This window comes from Chionomys nivalis, chromosome 7, assembly GCF_950005125.1.
Source record: "Chionomys nivalis chromosome 7, mChiNiv1.1, whole genome shotgun sequence".
NCBI lineage: Eukaryota > Metazoa > Chordata > Mammalia > Rodentia > Cricetidae > Chionomys > Chionomys nivalis.
In genome coordinates, this window is record NC_080092.1 from 86,656,623 (window position 1) to 86,680,267 (window position 23,645).

Here is a 23,645-nt window from a genome sequence, read left to right on the forward strand (position 1 = left end):
TTCTGTGCCCATGTATTGCAGGCTACTTCCCACTTTCTCTTCTATCAGGTTCAGTGTGGTCAGATTTTTATTGAGTTTTGTGCATGGTGATAGATATGGATCTATTTTCATTCTTCTACAGGTTGACATCCAGTTATGCCAGCAACATTTGTTAAAGATGCTTTCTTTCTTCCATTGTATAATTTTAGCTTCTTTGTCAAAAATCAGGTATTCATAGGTTTGTGGATTAATATTCGGGTCTTCAATTTGATTCCATTGGTCAGCGTCTGTTTTTATACAATACCAATCTGTTTTCATTACTGTGTCTGTGTAATAGAGTTCAATGTCAGGGATGGTAATGCCTCTGAAAGTTCCTTTATTGTATAGGATTGTTTTGGCTATCCTGGGTGTTTTGTCTTTCCCATATAAAGTTGATTATTGTTTTCTCAAGGTCTGTGAAGAATTTTGTTGGGGATTGCATTGAATCTATAGATTGCCTTTGGTAGAATTGTCATTTTTACTATGTTGATCCTACCAATCCAAGAGCATGGGAGATCCTTCCATTTTCTGGTATCCTCTTCAATTTCTTTCTTCAAAGACTTAAAGTTCTTGTCAAATAGATCTTTCACGTCCTTGGTTAGTGTTACCCCAAGATGCTTTATGCTATTTGTGGCTATCGTGAAAGGTAATGTTTCTCTGATTTCCCTCTCTGCTTCTTTATCCTTTGTGTACAGGAAGGCTGATTTTTTTTTTTTTTAAAGATTTATTTATTATATATATAGTGTTCTACCTGAAGGCCAGAAGAGGGCACCAGATATCGTTACAGATGGTTATAAGCCATCATGTGATTGCTGGGAATTGAACTCAGAACCTCTGGAAGAGCAGCCAGTGCTCTTAACCACTGAGCCATCTCTCCACCCCAGGCTACTGGGTTTTTTTTTTAGTTGATCTTGTATCCTGCCACATCACTGAAGGTATTTATCAGTTGTAGGAGTTCTCTGGTAGAGTTTTTGGGGTCAGTTATGCATACTATCATATCATCTGCAAATAATGAAAGTTTGACTTCTTCCTTTTCAATTCGAATCTCCTTATGTTGTCTTATTGCTATTGCTAGAACTTCAAGAACTATATTGAAGAGATATGGAGAGAGTGGACAGCCTTGTCTTGTTCCTGATTTTAGTGGAATTGCTTTGAGTTTCTCTCCATTTAATTTGATGTTAGCTGTCGGCTTGCTGTGTATTGCTTTTATTATATTTAGATATGATCCTTGGGGGCTGGAGAGATGGCTCAGTGGTTAAGAGCATTGCCTGCTCTTCCAAAGGTCCTGAGTTCAATTCCCAGCAACCACATGGTGGCTCACAACCATCTGTAAAGAGGTCTGGCGCCCTCTTCTGGCCTTCAGGCATACAGACAGAATATTGTATACATAATAAATAAATAAATATTAAAAAAAAAAAGATATGATCCTTGTATCCCTAATCTCTCCAGGACCTTTATCATAAAGGGGTGTTGAATTTTGTCAAATGCTTTTTCAGCATCTAATGAAATGATCATATGGTTTTTTCTTTCAGTTTATTTATATGATGGATTACATTTATAGATTTTCATATGTTGAACCAGCCCTGCATCTCTGGGATGAAGCGTACTTGATCGTAATGGATGATTTTTTTTTTTTTTGATGTGTTCTTGGATTCAGTTTGCTAGTATTTTGAGAGTTTTTGCTTTGATGTTCATGAGTGAGATTGGTCTGTAATTCTCTTTCTTAGTTGAGTCTTTGTGTGGCAAGGAAACTATAGCTTCATAAAAAGAGTTTGGCAATGACTCTTCTGTTTCTATTATGTGGAACACATTAAGGAGAATAGGTATTAGCTCTTCTTGGAAGTTCTGGTAGAATTCTGCACTAAAACCATCTGGTCCTGGGCTTTTTTTGGTTGGGAGGTTTTTGATGACAGCTTCTATTTTTTCGCAACTTATAGGTCTATTTAAATTGTTCACCTGGTCTTGGTTGAATTTGGGTATATGGTATTTATCTTAAAAAATGGCCATTTCTTTTACATTTTCCAATTTTGTGGCATACAGGCTTTTGTAGTAAGACCTAATGATTCTCTGAATTTCCTCAGTGTCTGTTGTTATGTCCCCCTTTTCATTTCTGATCTTGTTAATTTGCGTGCTCTCTCTCTGCCTTTTGATTAGTTTGAATAGGGGTTTGTCAATCTTGTTGATTTTTCTCAAAGAGCCAGCTCTTTGTTTCATTGATTCTTTGAATTTTTTTTTTTTTTTTTTTTTTTTTTTTGTTTTTCGAGACAGGGTTTCTCTGTAGCTTTGGAGCCTGTCCTGGAACTCCCTTTGTAGACCAGGCTGGCCTCGAACTCACAGAGATCCACCTGCCTCTGCTTCCTGAGTGCTGGGATTAAAGGCGTGCGCCACTACCGCCCGGCCTTTGGATTGTTTTCTGTGTTTCTATTTTGTTGATTTCAGCCCTCAGTTTGATTATTTCCAGTCTTCTGTTCCTCCTGGGTGAGTATGTTTTTATTTTTTTTTTTAGAGCTTTCAGGTGCTGTTAAGTCTCTAATGTGAGCTTTCCCTGTTTTCTTTATGTGGGCACTTAGTGCTCTGAACTTTCCTCCTTAGCACTGCTTTCATAGTGTCCCATAGGTTTGGGTATGTTGTGTCTTCATTTTCGTTGAATTCAAGGAAGACTTTAATTTCTTTCTTTATTTCTTCCTTGACCCAGGGGTGGTTTAGTAGTTGACTGTTCAGTTTCCATGAGTTTGTAGGCTTTCTGGGGATGGAATTGTTAAATTCTAACTTTACTCCGATAAGACATATGTGGTTACTCCAATTTTTTTTGTATCTGTGGATGTTTGCTTTGTTACCGAGTATGTGATCAATTTTCAAGAAGGTTCCATGAGATGCTGAGAAGAAGGTATATTCTTTCCTGTTTGGGTGGAATGTTCTGTAGATGTCTCTTAAGTCTGTTTGATTCATTACATCTGTTAGTTCTCTTATTTCTCTGTTATGTTTCTGTCTGGTTGAATTGTCCATTGGTGAGAGAGGAGTGTTGGAATCTTCTACTATTAGTGTGTGGGGTTTGATGTGTGATTTGAGTTCTAGTAATGTTTCTTTTACATATGTGGGTGCTTTTATATTAGGGGGCATAGATATTCAGGATTGAGACTTCATCTTGGTGAATTGTTTCTGTTATGGGTATAAAGTGTCCTTCTCCATCTCTTCTGATTGATTTTAGTTTGAAATCAATTTTGTTAGATATTAGGATAGCCACACCGCTTGTTTCTTAGGTCTGTTTGCTTGGAAAACCTTTTCCCAACCCTTTACTCTGAGGTAGTGTCTGTCTTTGAGGTTGAGGTGTGTTTCTTGTGAACAGCAGAATGTTGGATCCTGTTTTCATATCCATTCTCTTAACCAGTGCCTTTTTTTTTTTTTTTTTTTTTGGTTTTTTCGAGACAGGGTTTCTCTGTGGTTTTGGAGCCTGTCCTGGAACTAGCTCTTGTAGACCAGGCTGGTCTCAAACTCACAGAGATCCGCCTGCCTCTGCCTCCCAAGTGCTGGGATTAAAGGCGTGCGCCACCACCGCCCGGCAACCAGTGCCTTTTTATAGGTGAATTGAGTCCATTGATATTAAGCGATATTAGTGACCAATGGTTGTTAACTCCGGTTTTTTTTTTGGGGGGGGTGGTAGTATTTGTGTGTTTCCCTTCTTTGAGTTGTGTTGGTGGAGAGTTGTCAGATGTCTGTGCTATTGTGGGTATTGTTGGCTTCCTTGGGTTGAGGTTTTCCTTCTAGTACTTTCTGTAAGGCTGGGTTTGTGGCTATGTATTGTTTAAATTTGTTTTTGTCATGGACTATCTTGTTTTCTCCACCAATGGTGAAAGAAAGCTTTGCAGGGTATAGTAGTCTGGGCTTGCATCCATGGTCTCTTAGTGTCTGCAGCACATCTATCCAAGACCTGGCTTTCATGGTTTCCATTGAGAAGTCAGGTGTAATTTTGATAGGTTTACCTTTATATGTTACTTGACTTTTTTCCTTGCAGCTCTTAATATGCTTTCTTCCGTATGTTTTGTGTTTTGATTATTATATGATAAGGGGATTTTTTTTTTGATCCAGTCTATTTGGTGTTCTGTAAGCTTCTTGTACCTTTATAGGAATATCCTTCTTTAGGTTGGGAAAGTTTTCTTCTATAATTTTGTTGAATATATTTTCTGGGCCTTTGAGCTGAAATTCTCTTCTACCCCTGTTATTCTTAGGTTTGGTCTTTTCATGGTGTCCCAGATTTCCTGGATGTTTTGTGTTAAGAATTTGTTAGATTTGCAGTTTTCTTTGATCAATGAGTCTATTTCCTCTATAGTATCCTCAGCGCCTGAGATTCTTTCTTCTATCTCTTGTATTTTGTTGGTTATATTTGTCTCTGTAGTTCCTGTTTGTTTACCCAGATTTTCCATATCCAGCCATCCCTTAGTTTGTATTTTCTTTATTACCTCCATTTCAGTCTTCAAGTCTTGAACTGTTTCCTTTACCTGTTTGATTGTTTTTTCTTGGTTTTCTTGGGTATCTTTGAGGGATTTATTCATTTCTTCTAACTTTTTGTTTGTCTTTTCTTCCATTTCTTTAAGGGAGTTTTTCACTTCCTGTTTAAGGGTCTCCATCATTTTCATAAGGTTACATTTAAAGTCGATTTCTTCTACCTCTTCAGAGTTAGGATGTTCAAGTCTTCCTGTTGGATATTCACTGGATTCTGGTGTTATCATATTGCTTCTCGGGATGTTGGAGGAATTCTTGCATTGGCGCCTGCCCATGTCTTCCTTCAAATGAGACCAGTATAGTCTTGGTGTCTTGGTCCAATCTTTGCTGTGGCTGACTGTGTATTTGGGACTTTTTCTTGGTCTGCCCCCTCTTAGGTCCCCTCAGCACTGGAGCAGGCTCTCAGATTTCCTTCCTCCTGAAGCAGGCTGTGCTGGGGGATCCAAGGACTTCGCAGATTTGAAAAGGAATGCTTGGGGGCAGGGTGGAATGTGGTAAAGAAAGCCAGCAGCCGGAAACACACCCTGCTGGACTTTCAGAAAAGCTTAGGGACTTGGAGGGGGCCTGGACTCAGTTCCCCTGAACCATCAGGCCGCAGGCCACCTCACTCACCTTTCTGGATCCTCTCAGCATGGGAGCAGGGCCTCTTGCCAGGCTCCAAGGACCTCAGAGACGAAAAGGTGGGCTTGGGAGGCAGGGTGGGAAGATACAAAGAAGCCCCAGCAGCAGGAACACTCCCCGCTGGCTCCCCGGACTCCTCAGTCCTGAAGCAGGCTGAGTTGGGGGATCCAAGGACCTCACAGATGAAAAGGAGTGCTTGGGGGCAGGGTGTAATGGGGTAAAGAAGGCCAGCAGCAGGGAACACGCCCTGCTGGACGGCCAGAAAAGCTTAGGGTGTAGGCATTTTTTTTAACAGAGGGTTCCTCCTCACAGATGACTCTACCTTGTGTCAAGTTAACATAAAAACTACTAAGCACAGGTTTGAGAAGAAAGTCTATTTCTTGAATTGTGGGATTTTTATCAAGATAGAAATCTATTGTTGGAGAGATGGCTCAGTGGTTTAGAGGAGGGAACTGCTCTTCTAGAGGACCAGAGTTCAGTTCTTGGCACCTGTCCGGACCGCTCAGACCCAAAATAATTACTCAGAAACTATATAATTTGCAATACTGTTTGGCCAATAGCTTAAGTGTATTGCTAGCTAGCTCTTACATCTAGAATTAACCCATTTCTATTATTTTATATTTTACTATGAGGTTTGTCGCCTACTAGCAAATTTCCACTGACAACTTGAGTCTTTCCCCTCAGTGGCTACATGGCGTCTCACTGACTCCACCTTCTTTCTCCCAGCATTCAGTTTAGTTTTTCCTCCTAGCTCTACTCTGCTAAGCCACTGGGCGAAACAGATTCTCTATTCATTAACCAATAAAAGCAACACATACACAGAAGGACTTCCTATACCAGGCACCCTTGTCAAGTGGCTCAAAATTTCTTGACTTCCTGTCAATCCAGCGCCAGGAGATCCAGTTCCCTTTTTAGATCTTGATGGTTATCTGCACTTACATGTAAATACCTCTCTCTCTCTCTCTCTCTCTCTCTCTCTCTCTCTCTCTCTCTCTCTCTCTCTGTGTGTGTGTGTGTGTGTAAAATTAAAAATAAATCTTTTTTTAAAATCTAAAAGAAACCTGATTTTATCAAACATTTGCATGTGCCTACTACCCTAATGTTCTGAGACACCTGTTGCCACTAGGAAGCCAAGTTTTCCCTTTCCACATGAGCAGAATGCTGTCAAACTTAGTTGCTCTCTGCAGATCCTGAGCTGAATCTGGGGAGGTATGAACCTTGTTCTGCTGCTGAACTCTCTGTGAGTGATATTCTTCCTGAGAGAACAGCAAGAAAAGTGGGCTACCGAGGCACTGACACTTCCCCTAAGGAATTTTTAGAACTCAGGCACTCATAGTAAATGTTTCTAATCTGCATGCTTGAATGTAAGTGGATTTCAGATTTTTAAATAATTGGTACACATGTTTTCATAAACTAGTGGAAGAGAAAGAGGCAGAACCCAGCAAAGATCCTGTTCAGAATGTCCTAAAAATCTGATTGCCTAAAGCTAAGAAATTTCCACCTTGGCTTTTTTTTTCTTCTTCAGTGTGTTATGTGTGAGTTCCTGTGTGTATGTGTATCACGTGCATGCCTAGTGTCCTCAGAGGCCAGAAAGGGCTATTAGATCTCTGGGAAATAGAGTTATAAGTAATTGTAAACTGCCGTGTGGCTAAGAGCAGCAAGTACTCTTAACCACTGAGCTGTCTCTTTAACTCTCCAACTTCACTTCGCTTCTTTTTTTTTTTTTTTTTTTTTTATAAAGACAGGGTCTCACTCTAACCTGGGCTTCTCTGGAACCCAGTTTGTGGTTCTGTTTGCCCCACAGTCCTCTTGCCTTTGCCCCTTAGTTCTGGGGTTACAGGCATGAGCCAGCATATCCAACATTTTTGAAAAATTTTTTAATTTCCCATGCCTTTATTATTTTTTAAATTCCATCCACAGTTCTCCCCTCTAACCCTTCTCCCAGCGGGTAAGGGCTACCATGGGAAATCAACAAAGTCTGGCACATTAAGTTGGAGGCAGGACTAAGTCCCTTCCCTCTGCATTAAGGCTGTGCATGGTATCCTACCACAGGGAATGGGCTCCAGTAAGCTAGCTCATGCATCAGAGATAGATCCTGGTTCTAAGGCCAGGTACCTCACAGATAGTCCAAGCTTCAATCTTTTACATATGAATCCCAGTTCCCTTCCCCTTCCCTTCTCCTACTCCCCCTGCCTTCTCCCCAACCCACCCCTTTCCGCTCCTCAGAGGGGATAAGGCCTCCATTCAAGAAAATATGTTCTTTTTATAAACATACCCCTTATAGTAGGATATTAAATGAAACCTCCCAAACGTGGGTATGATAGTGTGCCTGTGAACTCGGCACCCAGGATGCAAAGGCAGAAGGAATGCCCACAGTGTAAAGCCAGCCTGCTCTATCTGTATAGTGAGTTACAGATAAGCCAAAGCCACATAGTCTTAAATCAAACAGCTGGGCATGGTGATGCACACTTTGAACCCTAGCACTTAGGAGCAGAGACAGGCAGACCCCTATGAGTTTAAGACTAGCCTCATCTACATAGAATTCCAGGCCATCCAGGGCTGCACAGTGAGACTCTGTCTCAAAATAAGTAAACAAAAGTTGTACACACTAACAAGAAAAAAAAGAAAACTTCCATAATTCCACAGCAAAAATACTGTTTTAATCACAATTTAGTAAAACTAGAAACCATGGAAGATTGGGCATCATAACACATGCAGACTTCTTGGAACCTTGTCTGAAAAAGTAAAACAAAGCAAAATCCAATATTTTTTGGGTATAATGACACCATCTGCAGTACCATCACATGAGTGACTGAGGCGGGAAGATCAAGAGTTCAAGATCATCCTCAGCTACATTAGATATTTGAAGCCAGCCTAGATCTTTTAGATCCCGTCAAAAATAAAAAAATTCAAAATACAAAGTCTTAAGAAAGCAATACCTTTTCAAATTCCATGTGTGTGGGTTTTTGTTTTTTTTTTTTTTTTTTTTGGTTTTTCGAGACAGGGTTTCTCTGTGGTTTTGGAGCCTGTCCTGGAACTAGCTCTTGTAGACTAGGCTGGTCTCGAACTCACAGAGATCCGCCTGCCTCTGCCTCCCAAGTGCTGGGATTAAAGGCGTGCGCCACCACCGCTCGGCTCCATGTGTGTTTTGATACAAGTTGTTTGGCTTGTATATGGTATGTGGATTTTTTTTTTGTGTGTGTGTGTATGTTTGGGTTTTTGATTCCTTTTTTTTTTTAGCACTGCTGTGGTTTGAACCTGGCCAGAACTTGTGCCTTCTAGGCAAATGTTCACTATTGTATAGTAATTTTGTAAAAGGTTATTATTGCATAGTATTTTTTCAATAATACACTATGAAGAGAATTAAGAAATATGTGGATTTATGTAGTAATTTAGTTCAGATTTCTTTTTTTTTCCTTTCCTTTTATTTGTTTTGTTTTTTGAGACAGGGTTTCTCTGTGTAGCCCTGTGAGTCCTAGAACTCCCTTTGTAGACAAGAGATCCCCCTGCTTCTGCCTCCTTGGTGCTGGGATTAAAGGCATGCACCACCATGCCTGGCTTAAATTTTAGTTTTTAAATTAGAATAGTTACAGAGAAACCCTGTCTTGAAAAAAAAATTAGAATAGTACTTTAAGTAGAAATACAATATAGCTTTTAATATATTTATAAAGATATTTTATCAAGAAAATGAAAGCAGTCCTTAAACACAAACCAAGTTATTGGAGAAGAAACTGGATGTTGGAGTGTATACTTTTAATCCTAGAATTTTAGGGGATAGATATTAGGAGTTCAAAGCTAACCTTGACTACATAGTAAGTTTGAAGCCAGCCTATGCTACATAAGACTTTCCCTAAAAAACAGAAAAGAAAAAAATTGCTGGAGAAAATAATAAAACAGGTAGACATGGAGAATGTTCAAGATAGCAAGTGCATGATAGAAATATGAAGACTGAAAAATAACTATAAAGATGATGGATATTTGAAAAGAAACAAATAACAATAGCAAAGTTATGATTTACTAAATTTCAGACTGTGGATGAATAAATGCTCACAAAATTAATAAAATTCCAAATCTGAATAAGAGTAAACAGACCTCTGAGGTTTGGAGACTTTATACTGTTAGGACTGAAATGGTGTCTACACGCTGCCCAAGGTGTTCTCACTTTCAGGAATGGCGGCATGTCCCAGCCACTCACAGAGGTTGAAACAGGAAAATTGTTAGTTTGAAGCCAACTTGGGGAAAGTAGGCAACATAGGAATTACCCATTTCTCCTGTTCTTTCCCATAGAACAAGGGTTAGTGAGTGGTGGGTAGGTTTCAGGTGTATCAGGGAGAAAATAGAGAAGCAGAAGAAAAAACTCTCCCAAAGCCTTTGTAGAAATAGAAGAGGAAAGATGGGCAGCCTCATCTTTTTAATTGATGAAGACTGATACAGAGCAGGAATTGGGTTTTCTGCCCCTAAGCATGAACCTGTGATTCCTGGGTGGAGCAAGGGCTAAAATGCTGGACCATTAAGGTCCTTTTCTGTGTTGTAGGAAGCTATATGTGAAAATCATTTCTTTGACTAGACATGTTAAGAAAGAGAATTTTTGTATAGTTTCTGTTTATCTGGAAAATGGACACCTATATCTCAGCATCCCTAGGTTCTGACTTCTTTTATTCCATGAGCACCATGTTGGCCTGGAATGAACGAAACAGTGGAGCCCATGGAAGGTCAAGAGTCATAGAAACAGATTCTGCCTAGAAGAGAAACAGCAACGGGAACATCAGAACTGAAGCACAAAGAAAGATTTAAGACTAGCATTCCAGACATAGGAAAGAGCACCTACTAGGCATCATCATAAAAGAACAAAGAGCACTGGCTGCTATTCCAGAGGTCCTGAGTTCAATTTCCAACAACCATATGGCATCTCACAACCATCTATAATGGGGTCTAATGCCCTCTTCTTGCATGCAGGCATACATGCAGATAGAATACTCATATATAAAATACATAAATAAAAACAGCTAACCAAACAAAAGAACATGGTGGGCTCCAAAATATACCGTCTATGTTTGAGAAACTATAGATATGGTCTGGAAGGAGTGGAACCCGGAAAGGGGGAGCTTGGGTTTTAAAAATAAAAAGGATTGGAAAGATGGCTCGGTGGCTCTTAACCAGTTCGATTCTCAGCCTCCACGTGACATCTCACACCTGTCTGTAATTCCAATTACAGATCTGACACCCCCACACAGACATACATGCAGGTAAAATAAAATAGGGTAAAAAAATAAAAACACAGTTTCACATGCCTTTAATCTCAGCACTCAGGAGACAAAAGCAGGTGGATCTCTATGAGTTTGAGGCCAGCTTGGTCTACAGAATTCCAAAGCTATACAAAGAAATCCTGTCTTGAAGAAAAAGGAAGAAAAGTCTAATACAGCCCAAGTTGCTCTTAGACTTGTAGAAGCTAGCCTTAAGCAACTGATCTTCCTGTTTGTACCTCCTAAGTGCTGGGATTATAAGCATACACTACCATATCCAGCTTCTTCCATGCCTGGCCTAATGGGAATTAATTTCTACTAGAGTAACATGGAAAGTGCATTCTGTGGAGGAGCTGGACTCTCAAGATTCTGGAAGATTTCCATAGGCAGACTTGAAAGGATGAGCTTTGGAGAATGTTCGTCTTTCAGGTCCAGGTAGGCTGACATATTTAGAAGAGGCAAAGAGGCTGGGCGGTGGTGGTGCATGCCTTTAATCCCAGCACTTGGAAGGCAGAGGCAGGTGGATCTCTGTGAGTTCGAGGCCAGTCTGGTCTACAAGAGCTAGTTTCAGGACAGGCAACAAAGCTACAAAGAAACCTTATCTTAAAAAATCAAAAAAAGAAGAGGCAAAGAGAAAGCCAAGAAAGTATCCCAAGGCCACTTTCTAAGCACCCTTGACTATACCTAGGAATTTTTTGGGGGGGAGGGGTAGTTGGTGGGAAGTCACAGAAAATTTTTGTGCCTTATGCTCATCTCTGTTAGAATGCTAATCATATTATCTTTCCCACCAAACTCTATCTTTGTTCATTCATTACCAAAAAATCAATTATAGGCCAAAAGCTTGGATACGAAAAAGACATGGGCTTTGTGCTATGGACCTTGTATATGGTGAAAAAAAATGTTTGTTTGTCATAATGTGATCAGTATATAGTTACAAACTGCGGCTCGAAAGTTGTGTGGTGTTGCATGAATATGCAAATGAAAAGTAGGACCTGAGCTTGGGGTCAGGAAACCTTAGGCTACCACCTAAAGTACATATGGAAGCTGTGCAGAGATTTGAGGGCAAGGGCTTTGGACAGGAGATATTATGTTTGTTGAGACTAAGAGCTAAAGAAAGGTGGACTGTTGGAGACAGAGATGATGTCTGGAGTGCTAAGGCAGGAGCAAGGAGAGCAGGCCTCAGCTAGAGAGGAAGAAGAGCCCTATGGATAGTAATGAAGATTTACTTTAATCTTTGTTGAAAGCAATGAAAAGTCATTAGGTTTTTAAGTAATGATGAAAAGGTAGAATGACATTCAGATTTGCATTGTCAAAGACTGTTCTGGCTGAAGTGTGAAGGACAGACTGGAAGGGCTAGATTGGATCCAGAAAACCATATAGGTGAAAGAAGGCAGATGCTTGGATTAGTCTGGGAGCAGTGAGAGAGACAAGGAACAAGTAGAGCTGAGACATTCAGAGATAACACTGATAGAACATGGCACTTCAGTGGTTTTCACAATACGCTGTGGAGAATCAGGGGCATTCTTAAGTTCCTTTTAGGTCTTCTGTGAGGGCAAGACTGTTCTTCTTCTTTTGGTTTTTGGAGCCAGGGTTTCTCTTTAGCTTTAGTTTGGAGCCTGTCCTGGAACTTGCTTTTGCTCTGTAGACCAGACTGGCCTCTAACTCACAGAGATCTGCCTGCCTCTGCCTCCCTAGTGTTGGGATTAAAGGTGTGCACCACCACTGCCCGGCAAGATTATTCTTAACATCATCCTAAAATGTGATACTCATCACAAGCATACAGTTGTTTTCCAGGGGTTATGCATGTGAGGTAGTGTGTACGTGAGAGAGAGAGAGAAACAGAAAGACAGACACAGGATCTCATGTGTCCTAGGCTAGCCACAAACTCATTATGTACCTAAGGATGATCTTGAACTTTTGATCCTTCTTTCACCTCCCTACTTCTGGGATTACAGGCATGCACTACCATGCCTGGTTTATTTGGAGCTGAGACTAGAACCCAGGGCTTTATGCATGCTGAACTATATCCCCGATGTCATATCTGAAAATACCTGAGCTTGGTTGCAGAGATAATTCTGCAGTTTAGAGCTGTGACTGCTCTTCAGACGACCTTGGTTCAATTCCCAGCACCCACACTGTGGCTCACAACTACCTGTAACTCTAGTCCCAGGGGTATCTGATGCCCTTTTCTGGCCTGTGTGGGCACTACATGCACATAGTGCACAGACGTATGTTCAAGCAAACACTCATAAACACACTGAGAAAATAAAATGGTCGTCTTCCTTCATTCCAGAGGTTCTTTTCTTCTCATAGTAGATTCTTCTGCAGTTCTAGATAAGATTATAATGTGTATAGTGGTGGTAGCTACTTCAGAATTGAAGTGTAGGTTGTTGTCAGTGTCTGGGAAAACAAGATTGAGAAGTAGTTTTGCAGTCTTCCCCCATGCAAGCAGGTCAGGAAATATCGCTTACAATTTTCTATTGAAGAAGAAAAAAATATTTGATTACTCTCCTATCTCATCTGTCCCCTAAGAGAAAAGGATTTAGAAATATTTCTTTGTACTTGCAGTGACCTACACATTAACACTGACCCAAAGCCCTAGAAATCCCTGAGGAGGCAACTTCCTGCCTCCATTAGCTTCCTAATAAGGGTTCTCTGAGAAGAGAAGACTGCATTTTAGCTTTAAGTCAGAGTACAAGCAAAAGAATCACCCATACTCTGGGAACAGTTTATTTCTGCTTGGCTTTTTTGGGTTAAAGAAGCTAGCAGAGTAACATAATGTGGAGGGATTTTAACAGCTCATGTTTAAACCCTGGTGTTCTCTTTCCACTTAGAATGCCTTCAGAGGAAGCTGCAGATAGACTCTCCTTTGATACTGGCCTGGGCCCTTGATGTGACTAGAACAGCATAGTCAGCCTGGAGTATCAGGAAAGGATGCCCCATGGGAGCCCCCCTCCCCCTTATCCTCTCACCATTGCCCTCTAAGACCTAAGGAATCACTTGTGCTGTGATGGTAGAGCTTTGTGCCTTCTGGCTCACTCCTGGTCATTGTGAGTAGTTATGTGACCATCAAGTCTTGTAGTTCAGCAGCATTATGGCCTGTTCAGCTCCTGCCCTCACTTGTTCTCAGCTGCTGATGTGCCTCTCATTGGCTCTCAGTTTTTGAAATGAAGATAAAAACAAAACTGAAAATACCCTGGAACAGTTATGCCACCTCCTGGTGTTTCCATTTGCTTCCTCTGATAGTCATTGGTCTGGGGAGACTTCCCTTTCCTGCTCCAGGCAGTGGGCTTGTGCACAATAGCCCCTGGCATGCCGCCCATCAGATAACAAGGCTGGCTTTCTGTAGGTCACAGTGTGGATTGGAAAAAGTGAAAGTCTTTGGCTGGAAATAAAAGTCCAGAAAACCTTTGCTCTTTCCCCTAGGCCCTCCTGTGTCTGCCGCAGTGGCCTCATATGTGCTAGTTTCATCCCAACTATAAAAGCAAGGGAGAATTCTGTGAGCTACTAGTAGAGGGAATGGATTAGATCAGTGTCAACTATTGGGGGGGGGGGGTGTTTGGAGACAGGATTTCTCTGTATGACAGCCCTGGAACTTGCTAGGTAACCAGGCTGGCCTCAAACTGCCCGCCTCTGCCTCCTAAGTGCTGGAATTAAAGGCGTGCGCCACCATACCTGGCTATAAAAGACATTTTAAAAATTTGCTCTAGGCTTATTCCAGAGCATCTTGGGTTAAAATGCTAGAAAAGAACTTCTCTAACTTGTTTCAGGGAGAAGAGACTCAATGTAAAATTCCAGACTATGGAACCAATGAGAGTTGAGAAAAGCAGATTCCTAGGTTCAGACACACAAGAGAGAGGCAGGGGTCATTTTAGCTGATTTTATTATTCTGTGAGTTCACAAAAAAAATTCTAAATTTATACTAAGCAGCTTCAGTTTCTTATAAGGCTTTAAATACCTGGATAGACTGTCTCCTGCAGGCTATTGAGGTCATTTCAGTACTATGGCTCAAGAGCTGATTACTTCAGAATTGTAGCTTTCCCTCTGTGAGTGAGATGTTGAGACATGAAATCCACAAAATTATTTGCCTGTTTTCGGGACCATTTCATAGCTTTATGTCAGTATTCTCATCTGAGACTACGTCCTTGGATTGCTGCCTCCATGAATCACTTGGAAGTATTCTTGGCAGTAAATTTATCAAATGTCTTCAGCACATCTGAATGAGTCATATGTTGGAGCAACTGACTTTATTTGAAAGAATGAAGAACTGAGTCTCTTAATGCTGAGAATACTTTAAACTCCTTAGAAGTTATCTTTCAAGCCCCAGGTATGAGACTCCTGTCAATACCTGTCAGGAGACGGAAGAAGGAGGATGAGTTCAAGTCTAGCCTGCTGTATATAGCCCTATCTCAAACAAAAACCCCATTTTTCCCCATATGCCTTTAATCCTAGAATTCAAGAAGCAAAAGCAAGTAGATCTCTGTAAGTTCAAGGCTACTGTGGTCTTTCAGGCCAGCCAGAATCATATAGTGAAACCCTGTCTCAAAACACAAAAGCCCCAGCATTTTCAAGGATTAACCTATTGTACTTTTTTTTTTTTTGAAGGGGGTGTCAAGCATTTTTCTTCCTTTTGTTGGTCCTTTTTTCTTTAGGAAGAGACTCCCTGGCTCAGAAAGTTTTGTTGAGACCCATATGTTTACGTCCAATATATTCTCTGAGTATTAGAAATACTTCAGCCAGACTTTTCAGCATCCCTTGCACTATAAATATACTTTCCATCTGTCTGTCCTGGAGCCCAGGCTGAATGAGATATATACAAAGTTAAAACAGTATGTATCCAAGCTGGGCAGTGGTGGCACACGCCTTTAAATCCCGGCACTTGGGAGGCAGAGTTAGGGGATGTTTGTGAGTTCGAGGCCAGCCTGGTTTACATAGTGAGTTCTAGGACAGACAATGCTGCTACACAGAGAAACCCTGTCTCAAAAAACAAAAACAAAAAACCACCACAACAAAACAGTATTATTTTACATTTTCCTTCTGAAACTAGTTTCTTTCAGGAAAGAAAGACGCTGGCATTGAGTGGTCACATCTTCTAGAGTAGAATGAATCAAGTTCTTCTCCATCTCCAGCTGCCAAACTTGTTTGCTTTCTTAGCCAATTCCACAAAACACATTGCCTGCAGAGTTCTAGCCCAGAAAACCTAGTGCCATAGTCCTGAACTAGACTGGGAAGTAGTTTGTTATGTGGTGGCACATTACCGTTTCTGGTGTCTGAGGATTTCTGGGTTGTAGGGGAGAGGTAGAGGGCAAAAGAGAGGAAAGGGTTGTTATGTTTCTGGCTTTCTTCATGGCGGGATAAATATGTCCCCCCCAAATAAGGGCTAAAGGAGCACATATGAAGGCCAGAGGACAGCTTGTTAGAGTCAGTTCTCTCTTTAGACCATGTAGGTCCTGAGGATTGAACTCACGTTGTGAGGCCCAGTAGCAAGTATCTTTACCTGCTGAGCTATCTCACTGATCCTGTTAGTATTTTCTTGAACCTTCTAAATATTGTGTTTTTTTCCTGAAGTAATAATATAAATATACCTTGCAGAGTACCTCAGAGTTACCCAGAGAATGTTTGCCAAAGGTCTTCTGCCAATTGTTGGAATCAAATGATGCAATTACTGTGAATGCCCAACAAAAAGGAAAACTTCTTTTCTTTTCTTTTTCCCCAAGACAGGGTTTCTCCGTTGCTTTGGAGCCTGTCCTGAACTAGCTCTTGTAGACCAGGCTGGTCTCGAACTCACAGAGAGCCACCTGCCTCTGCCTCCCAAGTGCTGAGATTAAAGGTATATGCCACCACTACCTGGCCAAAAAGGAAACTTCTAATTAAGGGCAACATAATGTACTCATAATAGTCAGGAATTGTGAGAGTAAGTGGCAGTGAGAGAGATAGTCTTTTTTCATTGACCATAATATCTTCACTGAAGCTGGTATTGCCTCAACCACCTGAGTTCTGGGATTATAGATATGTGCCACCATGCCTAGCTCAGTGTCTTCTCATCTGATACAGATAGAGTGGGTACTGGTTGAAAGAACAGAGCCCCAGAGACATATGTACAGTTATATCCAGGTAGCTCTTCCTGGATCACAGTTTCAAAATGTTGTTGGGGCCCAAAGCTCCAGAGAACTAAACTGATAAACTAATGCACAAGGACCTCTTGCTTATAGTTTTTTTCATTTTCAGTTACCACCAATCAACTGTTTAGAATTTAGTGTTTGTTTTATTCATGATCTCTTATATTCCACACTGGCCTTGAACTCACTGTGTAGCAGATCTTCCTGTCTGCTTCCCAGATGTAAGGATTATGGGCATGTGCCATCAGGTCTGACTTTTTTCTTTTCTTTCTTGCTTGCTTGCTTGCTTTTTTAATTTATACTTATGCCCAGGCTGGTTTCACTAAACTCAGCCTCCAGAGTAGCAAAACAACAGGCATGTTCCTTCACATCTGGCAGTCAGGAAATAATAAATGAAATTAAGATGGAGTGTGGTAGTACACACCTTTAATCTCAGAAGTTGGGAGGGGGAGGAAGGCAGATCTCTTAGTTTAAGCCAGCCAGTTCTACATAGTGAGTTCCAGAACAGCCTGGACCATATAGTGAGACCTTGTTTCAAAAATACAAAGAGAGAGGGCAGGGGGAGGGGGGAAGGGAGGGAGGGAGGGAGGGAGGGAGGGAGAGAGAGAGAGAGAGAGAGAGAGAGAGAGAGAGAGAGAGAGAGAGAGAGAGGAAACCAAAAATACAGTGTCTTGATTACTTTTCTATTGCTGTGAAGAGACACCATAACTAAGGCAATTTATAAAAAGAAGCATTTAATTGGGGGCTTACAGTTCTGAGGGTGAGTCCATGGCCATCATGGTAGGGAGCGTGGCAGCAGGCAGGCATTGACATTGGGACAGTCGGTGATAGCTTACATCTGATCCGTAAGCACAGGCAGAGGGAGAGACACTAGACCCAGCTTTTTTGTTTGGTTTTTGTTTTGTTTTGTTTTTCGGGACAGGGTTTCTCTGCAGCTTTGGAGCCTGTCCTGAAACTAGCTCTGTAGACCAGGCTGGCCTCAAACTCACAGAGATCTGCCTGCCCCTGCCTCCCAAATGCTGGAATTAAAGGCGTGCAGCACCATTGCCTGGCTAGGCCCATGTTTTAAAACCCACCTTCATTGACACCTGAAACCAGGGCCAACCCCTGTCCTTCCCAAAACAGCTCCATTAACTGGGGACCAAGCCCTCAAATACATGAACCTATGGTAGCCACTTTTATCCTAACTGCCACACACAGTGGGCTTTATTTTATTTTTTAATGTAATTTTTTTTTTTTTTGAGATAGGGTCTTACTATGTAGCCTTGACTGATCTGAAACTTGCTACTCAAAAGAGATCTGCCTGGGACTAAAGAGGTAAAATACCACACTTGGCCTGAGTTTTTGGGGGTTGTTTTTTAGTTTTTTGTTTTGTTTTGTTTTGTTTGTTTGTTTAAGACAGGGTTTCTCTATGTGGCCCTGGCTATCCTGGAACTTGCTCTGTAGCCCAGACTGGCCTCAAACTCAGATCCACCTTCCTCTCTCTCCCAAGTGCTGGAATTAAAGGTGTGCCACTACTACCTTGCTTGGATTTTTTTGTTTGTTTTTTCAGATGTATTATATTTAATTATGTATATATATATGTGTGGATCTGGGTGTGGATATGTATGTGTATGTGCCGGTGCCAGCTGAGGCCAGAAGCAATTCCCTTGGTATTGGGGTTATAGACAATTGTGAGCTACCCAACATGGATGCTGGGAATCTAGTTCTGATGCTTTGCAAGAGCAGTCTGGACCTTGAACTGCTGAGCTGTCTCTCCATGCTTGTAACATGAACAGGGGCCCTGCTTGTTTGGGGTTTTTGTCCCGCCCAATACCCCCAGCTGTTTAGCCCCAAAGAAAATCACACATAGGTCTCCATAAATTATAAGCTGATTGGCCCATTAGCTCTAGCCTCTCACTGGCTAACTCTCACATCTTGATTAACCCATTTTTCTGATCTATGTTAGCCATGTGGCTCAGTACCTTTTTTTCAGTGGGGCAGATCACATCTTGCTGCTTCGGTGGTCTGGGCAGGAGTGGGAGGAATCAACTTCCTCCTTCCCAGAATTCTCCTGTTTTCATTACATCATTTCTATTTCCTGTATGGTTTTCCCGCCTATATTTCCTGCCTGGCCAATCAGCATTTATTTATAACATGATTGACAGAATACAGACAATTCTCCCACACCACAGGCCCAGCAATAAGTTTTAACATGGGTTTTACTCTCAAGTATCATGATAAAATCTTATACCATTCTACCTGAAATATGCCTTTATCCTATATATCCAAGATATATCTGCAGCTGGCTCATTTGTTACTTAAGGACTATCCCAATTATCAGATTGTATTGTATTGTTAGTACTTGTGTTCAAGTAACCCATTTTTGACCTAATGGCTCTAAAGAGTAGTAATGCTGGTAATGTTATCACGGTACTTTGTTATAATTGTTTTGTTTTATTAGTTTGAGTTTTTGTTGTTTGTTTTGCAATGTGTAGTCCTGGGCTTCCATATGCTAGGCACGTGTTATTCCACTGAGCTACAGTCTTAGCCCTGGTGGGCTTTTATTTTATTTTTTTTCTATTTTTATTTTTGTCTTTGTTTTGTTTTAAAAGGGTCTTGGTATATAACTTACGTTAGTCTGGAGAGTCTGGAGCTCAGTTTCCCTGCTCCTTTCTCCTGTGCACTGGGATTATAGGAGTGCACCATCCAGCCAAGGAGTGTTAATCTCTTCTTATACATAATTTGTACATTAAACTTTTGAGATAGGTATATATGCATTGGGTTTGCTATTATTTAGGGTTTCAGGCATCTGCTTGTGATCTTGAAGTATATTTCCTAATTATATGTATCAAGGATTGAAATGATCATTTTCCTAGGTTCTTCCTTGGATAGGAGAAAGTGGCATTGGTGCCCAAAAGAGACAAAGAGAAAGATGTGACATTATTATCAAGAGATGTGACATTATTGTAGCAAGTACCACAAAGATAGATATAAAATAAATTGATATATGTATCTGACAACTTATTAAAAAGGGGGTTATGGGGAAAGCAGACTCATGGAACTAGGAGCTGGCTACATGCTGCTTCATGCCACTTGACCCGGTCTTCATCACCCAAAAGAGCATGTGGCCTCTGTCTATCTCCTTTTAAGAGATCATGTCCACAGACAAGAAGCCACGCCTTAAGGCTGGTGCTCCAAAGTTTTTGGTGGAATGGATTTCCACAATACATTATGAATAATACATAAGAACATTAAATTTTTTATTATTTGTGTGTATGTGTTTATGTATACATGTACATATGTGCACAAGCATGCCACAGTATGTGTGGAAGTTAGAATACGAGTAGGAGTCGGTTCTTTCCTTCTATCATGTGAGTCCTAGGGTATGAACTTAAGTTGTCAAGCTTAGTGACAAGTACCCTCACCTGCTGAACCATCTCAAGGTCCTAAGAGCATATTTTTTTAAATTTATTTATTTATTCATTTATTCATTCATTCATTCATTCATTCATTCATTCATTCATTTATTTATTTATTTATTTATTGGTTTTTCGAGACAGGGTTTCTCTATGGCTTTGGAACTAGCTCTGTAGACCAGGCTGGTCTCAAACTCACAGAGATCTGCCTGCCTCTGCCTCCCGAGTGCTGGGATTAAAGGCGTGCGCCACCATCGCCTGGCTCTAAGAGCATTTTTTAAAATGCTGACTGACTTCTAACTTGTGTCACAGAGTTAATTTTGATTGATGTTGTAGCAGGGTTCTTAGTTCTATATAGTTTAGTACTGTTCCATCTCTGAAAGTTACTTTGTAAGGAAGGGGTGTGGTTTGCTCCCTTGAGCTGAAGATGCTGGCTCTGGTGCCATGACCATCTGAGTTACATCCCTGATCTCTTGGGCCCAGTCTTCTATCTGGACCTGCTTCTCTCCTCGTGCCACACGTTGTCTCTGTTGTTAAAGGGTCTTCTTTCTGTGCTCCAGGCTCCCAGAACCCTGGCCGAAGCTCTCCTCCACCTGGTTATGTACCTGAGCGACAACAGCACATTGCCCGGCAGGGATCCTATACGAGCATTAACAGTGAAGGCGAATTCATCCCAGAGACCAGTGAGCAGTGTGTGAGTATGGGGGGATAGGATGTACCAGGACCCATTCAGACCAAGGTTGTGATGAGGCCTCTCAGTGACACATAATAGACCTGAGGAATTTGATGCCCATCCCATAGTTCTTTGAAAACCAAACCTGCCCCAAGATGGATTATTCCTTTGAGAGGCCAAAGGTTAGTTCTTTTTAAAGATGAGATCTAAATTTCTTAACCTCACTAGTGTTAGGTGAGCACTTTATGGTATCCCTCTTTAGGGCCTTTCACTAGGCCCCTTGCAAAACACCATGCACTGTACTGTTTGCAGACTTCTGCCAGTGGGCTGGTCTCAGTCAGCAGTTTTAGCTAGGAACAACCCTGAACTGACGACAGGTTATGTCTTTATTGGCTATATTTTAGTTTTGCTATTTTTTTGATGAAGGTGTGTATATGTAAATTAGACTATAGGACTGATAAAATAATATGATTTTGCTAATAGCTGTATTAGTTATCTCTTGTTACATAACAAATTGTCACAAATTTGGTCTTAAACCATTATACCTTTATTATCTTAGTGTCTTTAGATGGGGAGTCCAGACATGACATAATGGTTTTTTTCCCTCATGGTCTCACAGGGCTACTACAGTCAAGGTACACTCTAACTGTGTTTTCATCCTGAGCTTAGAGTTCTTATCACAATTTAGTTCCTTACATTTGGTAGAGCTGTCGCCCTTTTTCTTTGCTAGAGATTGTTTAAGGATTCTCTCAGATTCCAGAAACTGCCTGCAGTTCCTTATTATCAATCTCTTATATCATGGCCTTCTTCAAAGCCAATCCAAGCTCTATTGTTCCAGTCTACAAAGTTGCAGTTGTCATCTTCTTTTTTTCTGTCTTCTTTTTGGTTTTTCGAGGCAGGGTTTCTCTGTGTAGCCCTGGCTGTCCTTGAACTTAACTACATTATAAGGCTGGTCTCAAACTCACAGAGATCCACCTGCCCCTACCTCCCAAGTGCTGGGATTAAAGGTGTGTACCACCACTGCCCGGCAAAATTGTGGACTTCTGTAATATAATGTAACCATGGGGATGGACATCCCTGTTGTCTCTGCCTTAGTTTATTGACTAGAACCAAGTCCCAGTTCTACTCGCAGTCAAGGGAAGGTGCCTCATCAGTCACCTGATAGTGTGTCTGCCACAGTGGCACACCCATTATGATGGCTAGCTTTTAACCAGTAGCTTACTTAATAAAAGTGTAATAAAAATTACACTTTGGGTTAGTAAACCGAATAAAGATAAGATCTTTATTGGGGGCTAGAGAGATGGCTCAGCGATTAGGAGCATTCTTCCAGAGGTTAGGAGCTGCTCTTCCAGAGGAGCCAGGTTCAGTCCCCAACACCACAACTTACAACTGGCTGTAACTCCAGTTTCAGGGCTTCTGACATCCTCAAAGAGATATAATGTAGGCAAAATGCTATTGATCATAAAAAATAAAAATCTCTATTTTATTTCTGGGTTCTTTTTGTTGTTGTTGTTTGTTTTCAAGGAGCTTGTCTTTATTGCAAAGAGTTAAGTTCATCAGGTTTCTGGAATTTGACTTAAGAAGAAAAAATTTCTAACAGACAAAATAGCCAACAGAAGGAGCTAGAAAGATGGCTTGGAATTGAGTTTGATTCCCAGCACCCATGTCAGATAGCTCACAACTGCCTGTAATTCCAGATGCAGGAGATCTTACACCGTCTTCTGACCACCATGGGTATTTGCATCCATCCCCCTCCACACACACAAATATACATGAACACAAACAAAAATGAAAAAAATCTTTAAAATGGAGGTGGGCTGGAATGATGATGGTGCAGCAGTTAAACCTGCTTGCTGCTCTTAGAGAAGACTCAAGTTTGGTTCCCATCACCTATGCTGGATGACTCACAGCTGCTTATAATTTCAGCTCCAGGAGCTCTGACATCTCTTCTGTACTTAGTGGGCTTCTGCACTCATATGTGCACATACACACACAAACACACACACCAAAAAAAAAAAAAAAAATACCAGTACATGTGGGGTTTTACAAAAAGCTGATTCCTGTAACTTTCATTATTCAAACTATATGGGCTATAGGAAGCCCTTTACACTCTTCCTTCTGTGCTCCCTTTCCCCAGGGAATTTCATGTAACCTGGACGGCCTTCAGCTGCAGATTTCTTTCGTGGTCAGAAAATACTATTTGTGTGTGTTGACTGTGTACAGACGTCTCTTTTTTGTTGTTCCCTAAACAAGATGATTTAAAGCATTTACATTATATTATTATATATAAGTAATCAAGATGATGTAAAGTTTACAGGAAGATATGTGTGTAGTTTATCTACAAATACTGCATTATATAAGGGACTAGAGCATGCATGATCTGATATCAGCAGGAGTCCTGGAAGCAGCCCCCATGCAAATAGAGATGACTATATTTTGAATTTGAAGGCTGCACTCCCATCCTTACCACTCCTCCATCAGGGAAAAAAAAAATGAAGCCTTTAGGTTAGGGGAAAAATACGTTCTGGCCAAACAGTGGTGGTGCACACCTTTAATCCCAGCACTAGGGAGGCAGAGGCAGGCGGATCTCTGTGAGTTCGAGGCCAGCCTGGTCTACAAGAGCTAATTCCAGGACAGGCTCCAAAGCTACAGAGAAACCCTGTCTCGAAAAACAAAACCACGTTCTGAAGGTTCTTTGTTAATGCATTTGACTATAAGCTAGAATGATATTTAATTTACATAGATATCTCTTACCTCTGCTTTAGTCAGGAACTGGGAATTTGGTTTTTGGCACCAGTTATTTACTCACTAGTTTTATGAGCTTAGATACATGTCTCCTAACCTTTCTTGGTCTGCAGTGTTCTTCTGTGAAATGAGTTAATGCTTGTCTTTGTAAATTATGAATTATAGAGTGTAAACAGAAGCATTAGGTTCCCACCCAAACTCCACTGGAGACTTCTGCATGGCAATACCATTTCAAGTGCCAGGCACTCACTAATACTGATGGGCCAAGAAAATGCCAACAAGAAAAGGCAGTGTCTCTGCTTTGCTCTATTGGCAGAGCTCCTAGGGA

The 23,645-nt window shown here is 41.1% G+C and overlaps 1 protein-coding gene across 1 annotated transcript in view; it reads left to right on the forward strand.

Annotated features, from left to right (window-relative positions):
• Map3k3 (mitogen-activated protein kinase kinase kinase 3) overlaps positions 1-23,645 on the forward strand; it is a 95,798-nt gene that overhangs the window by 61,088 nt on the left and 11,065 nt on the right. Inside the window, exon 7 of the mRNA XM_057773338.1 lies at positions 20,460-20,593. Coding sequence (XP_057629321.1) covers positions 20,460-20,593 — 134 coding nt within the window. The remainder of the gene's footprint in view (positions 1-20,459; positions 20,594-23,645) is intronic.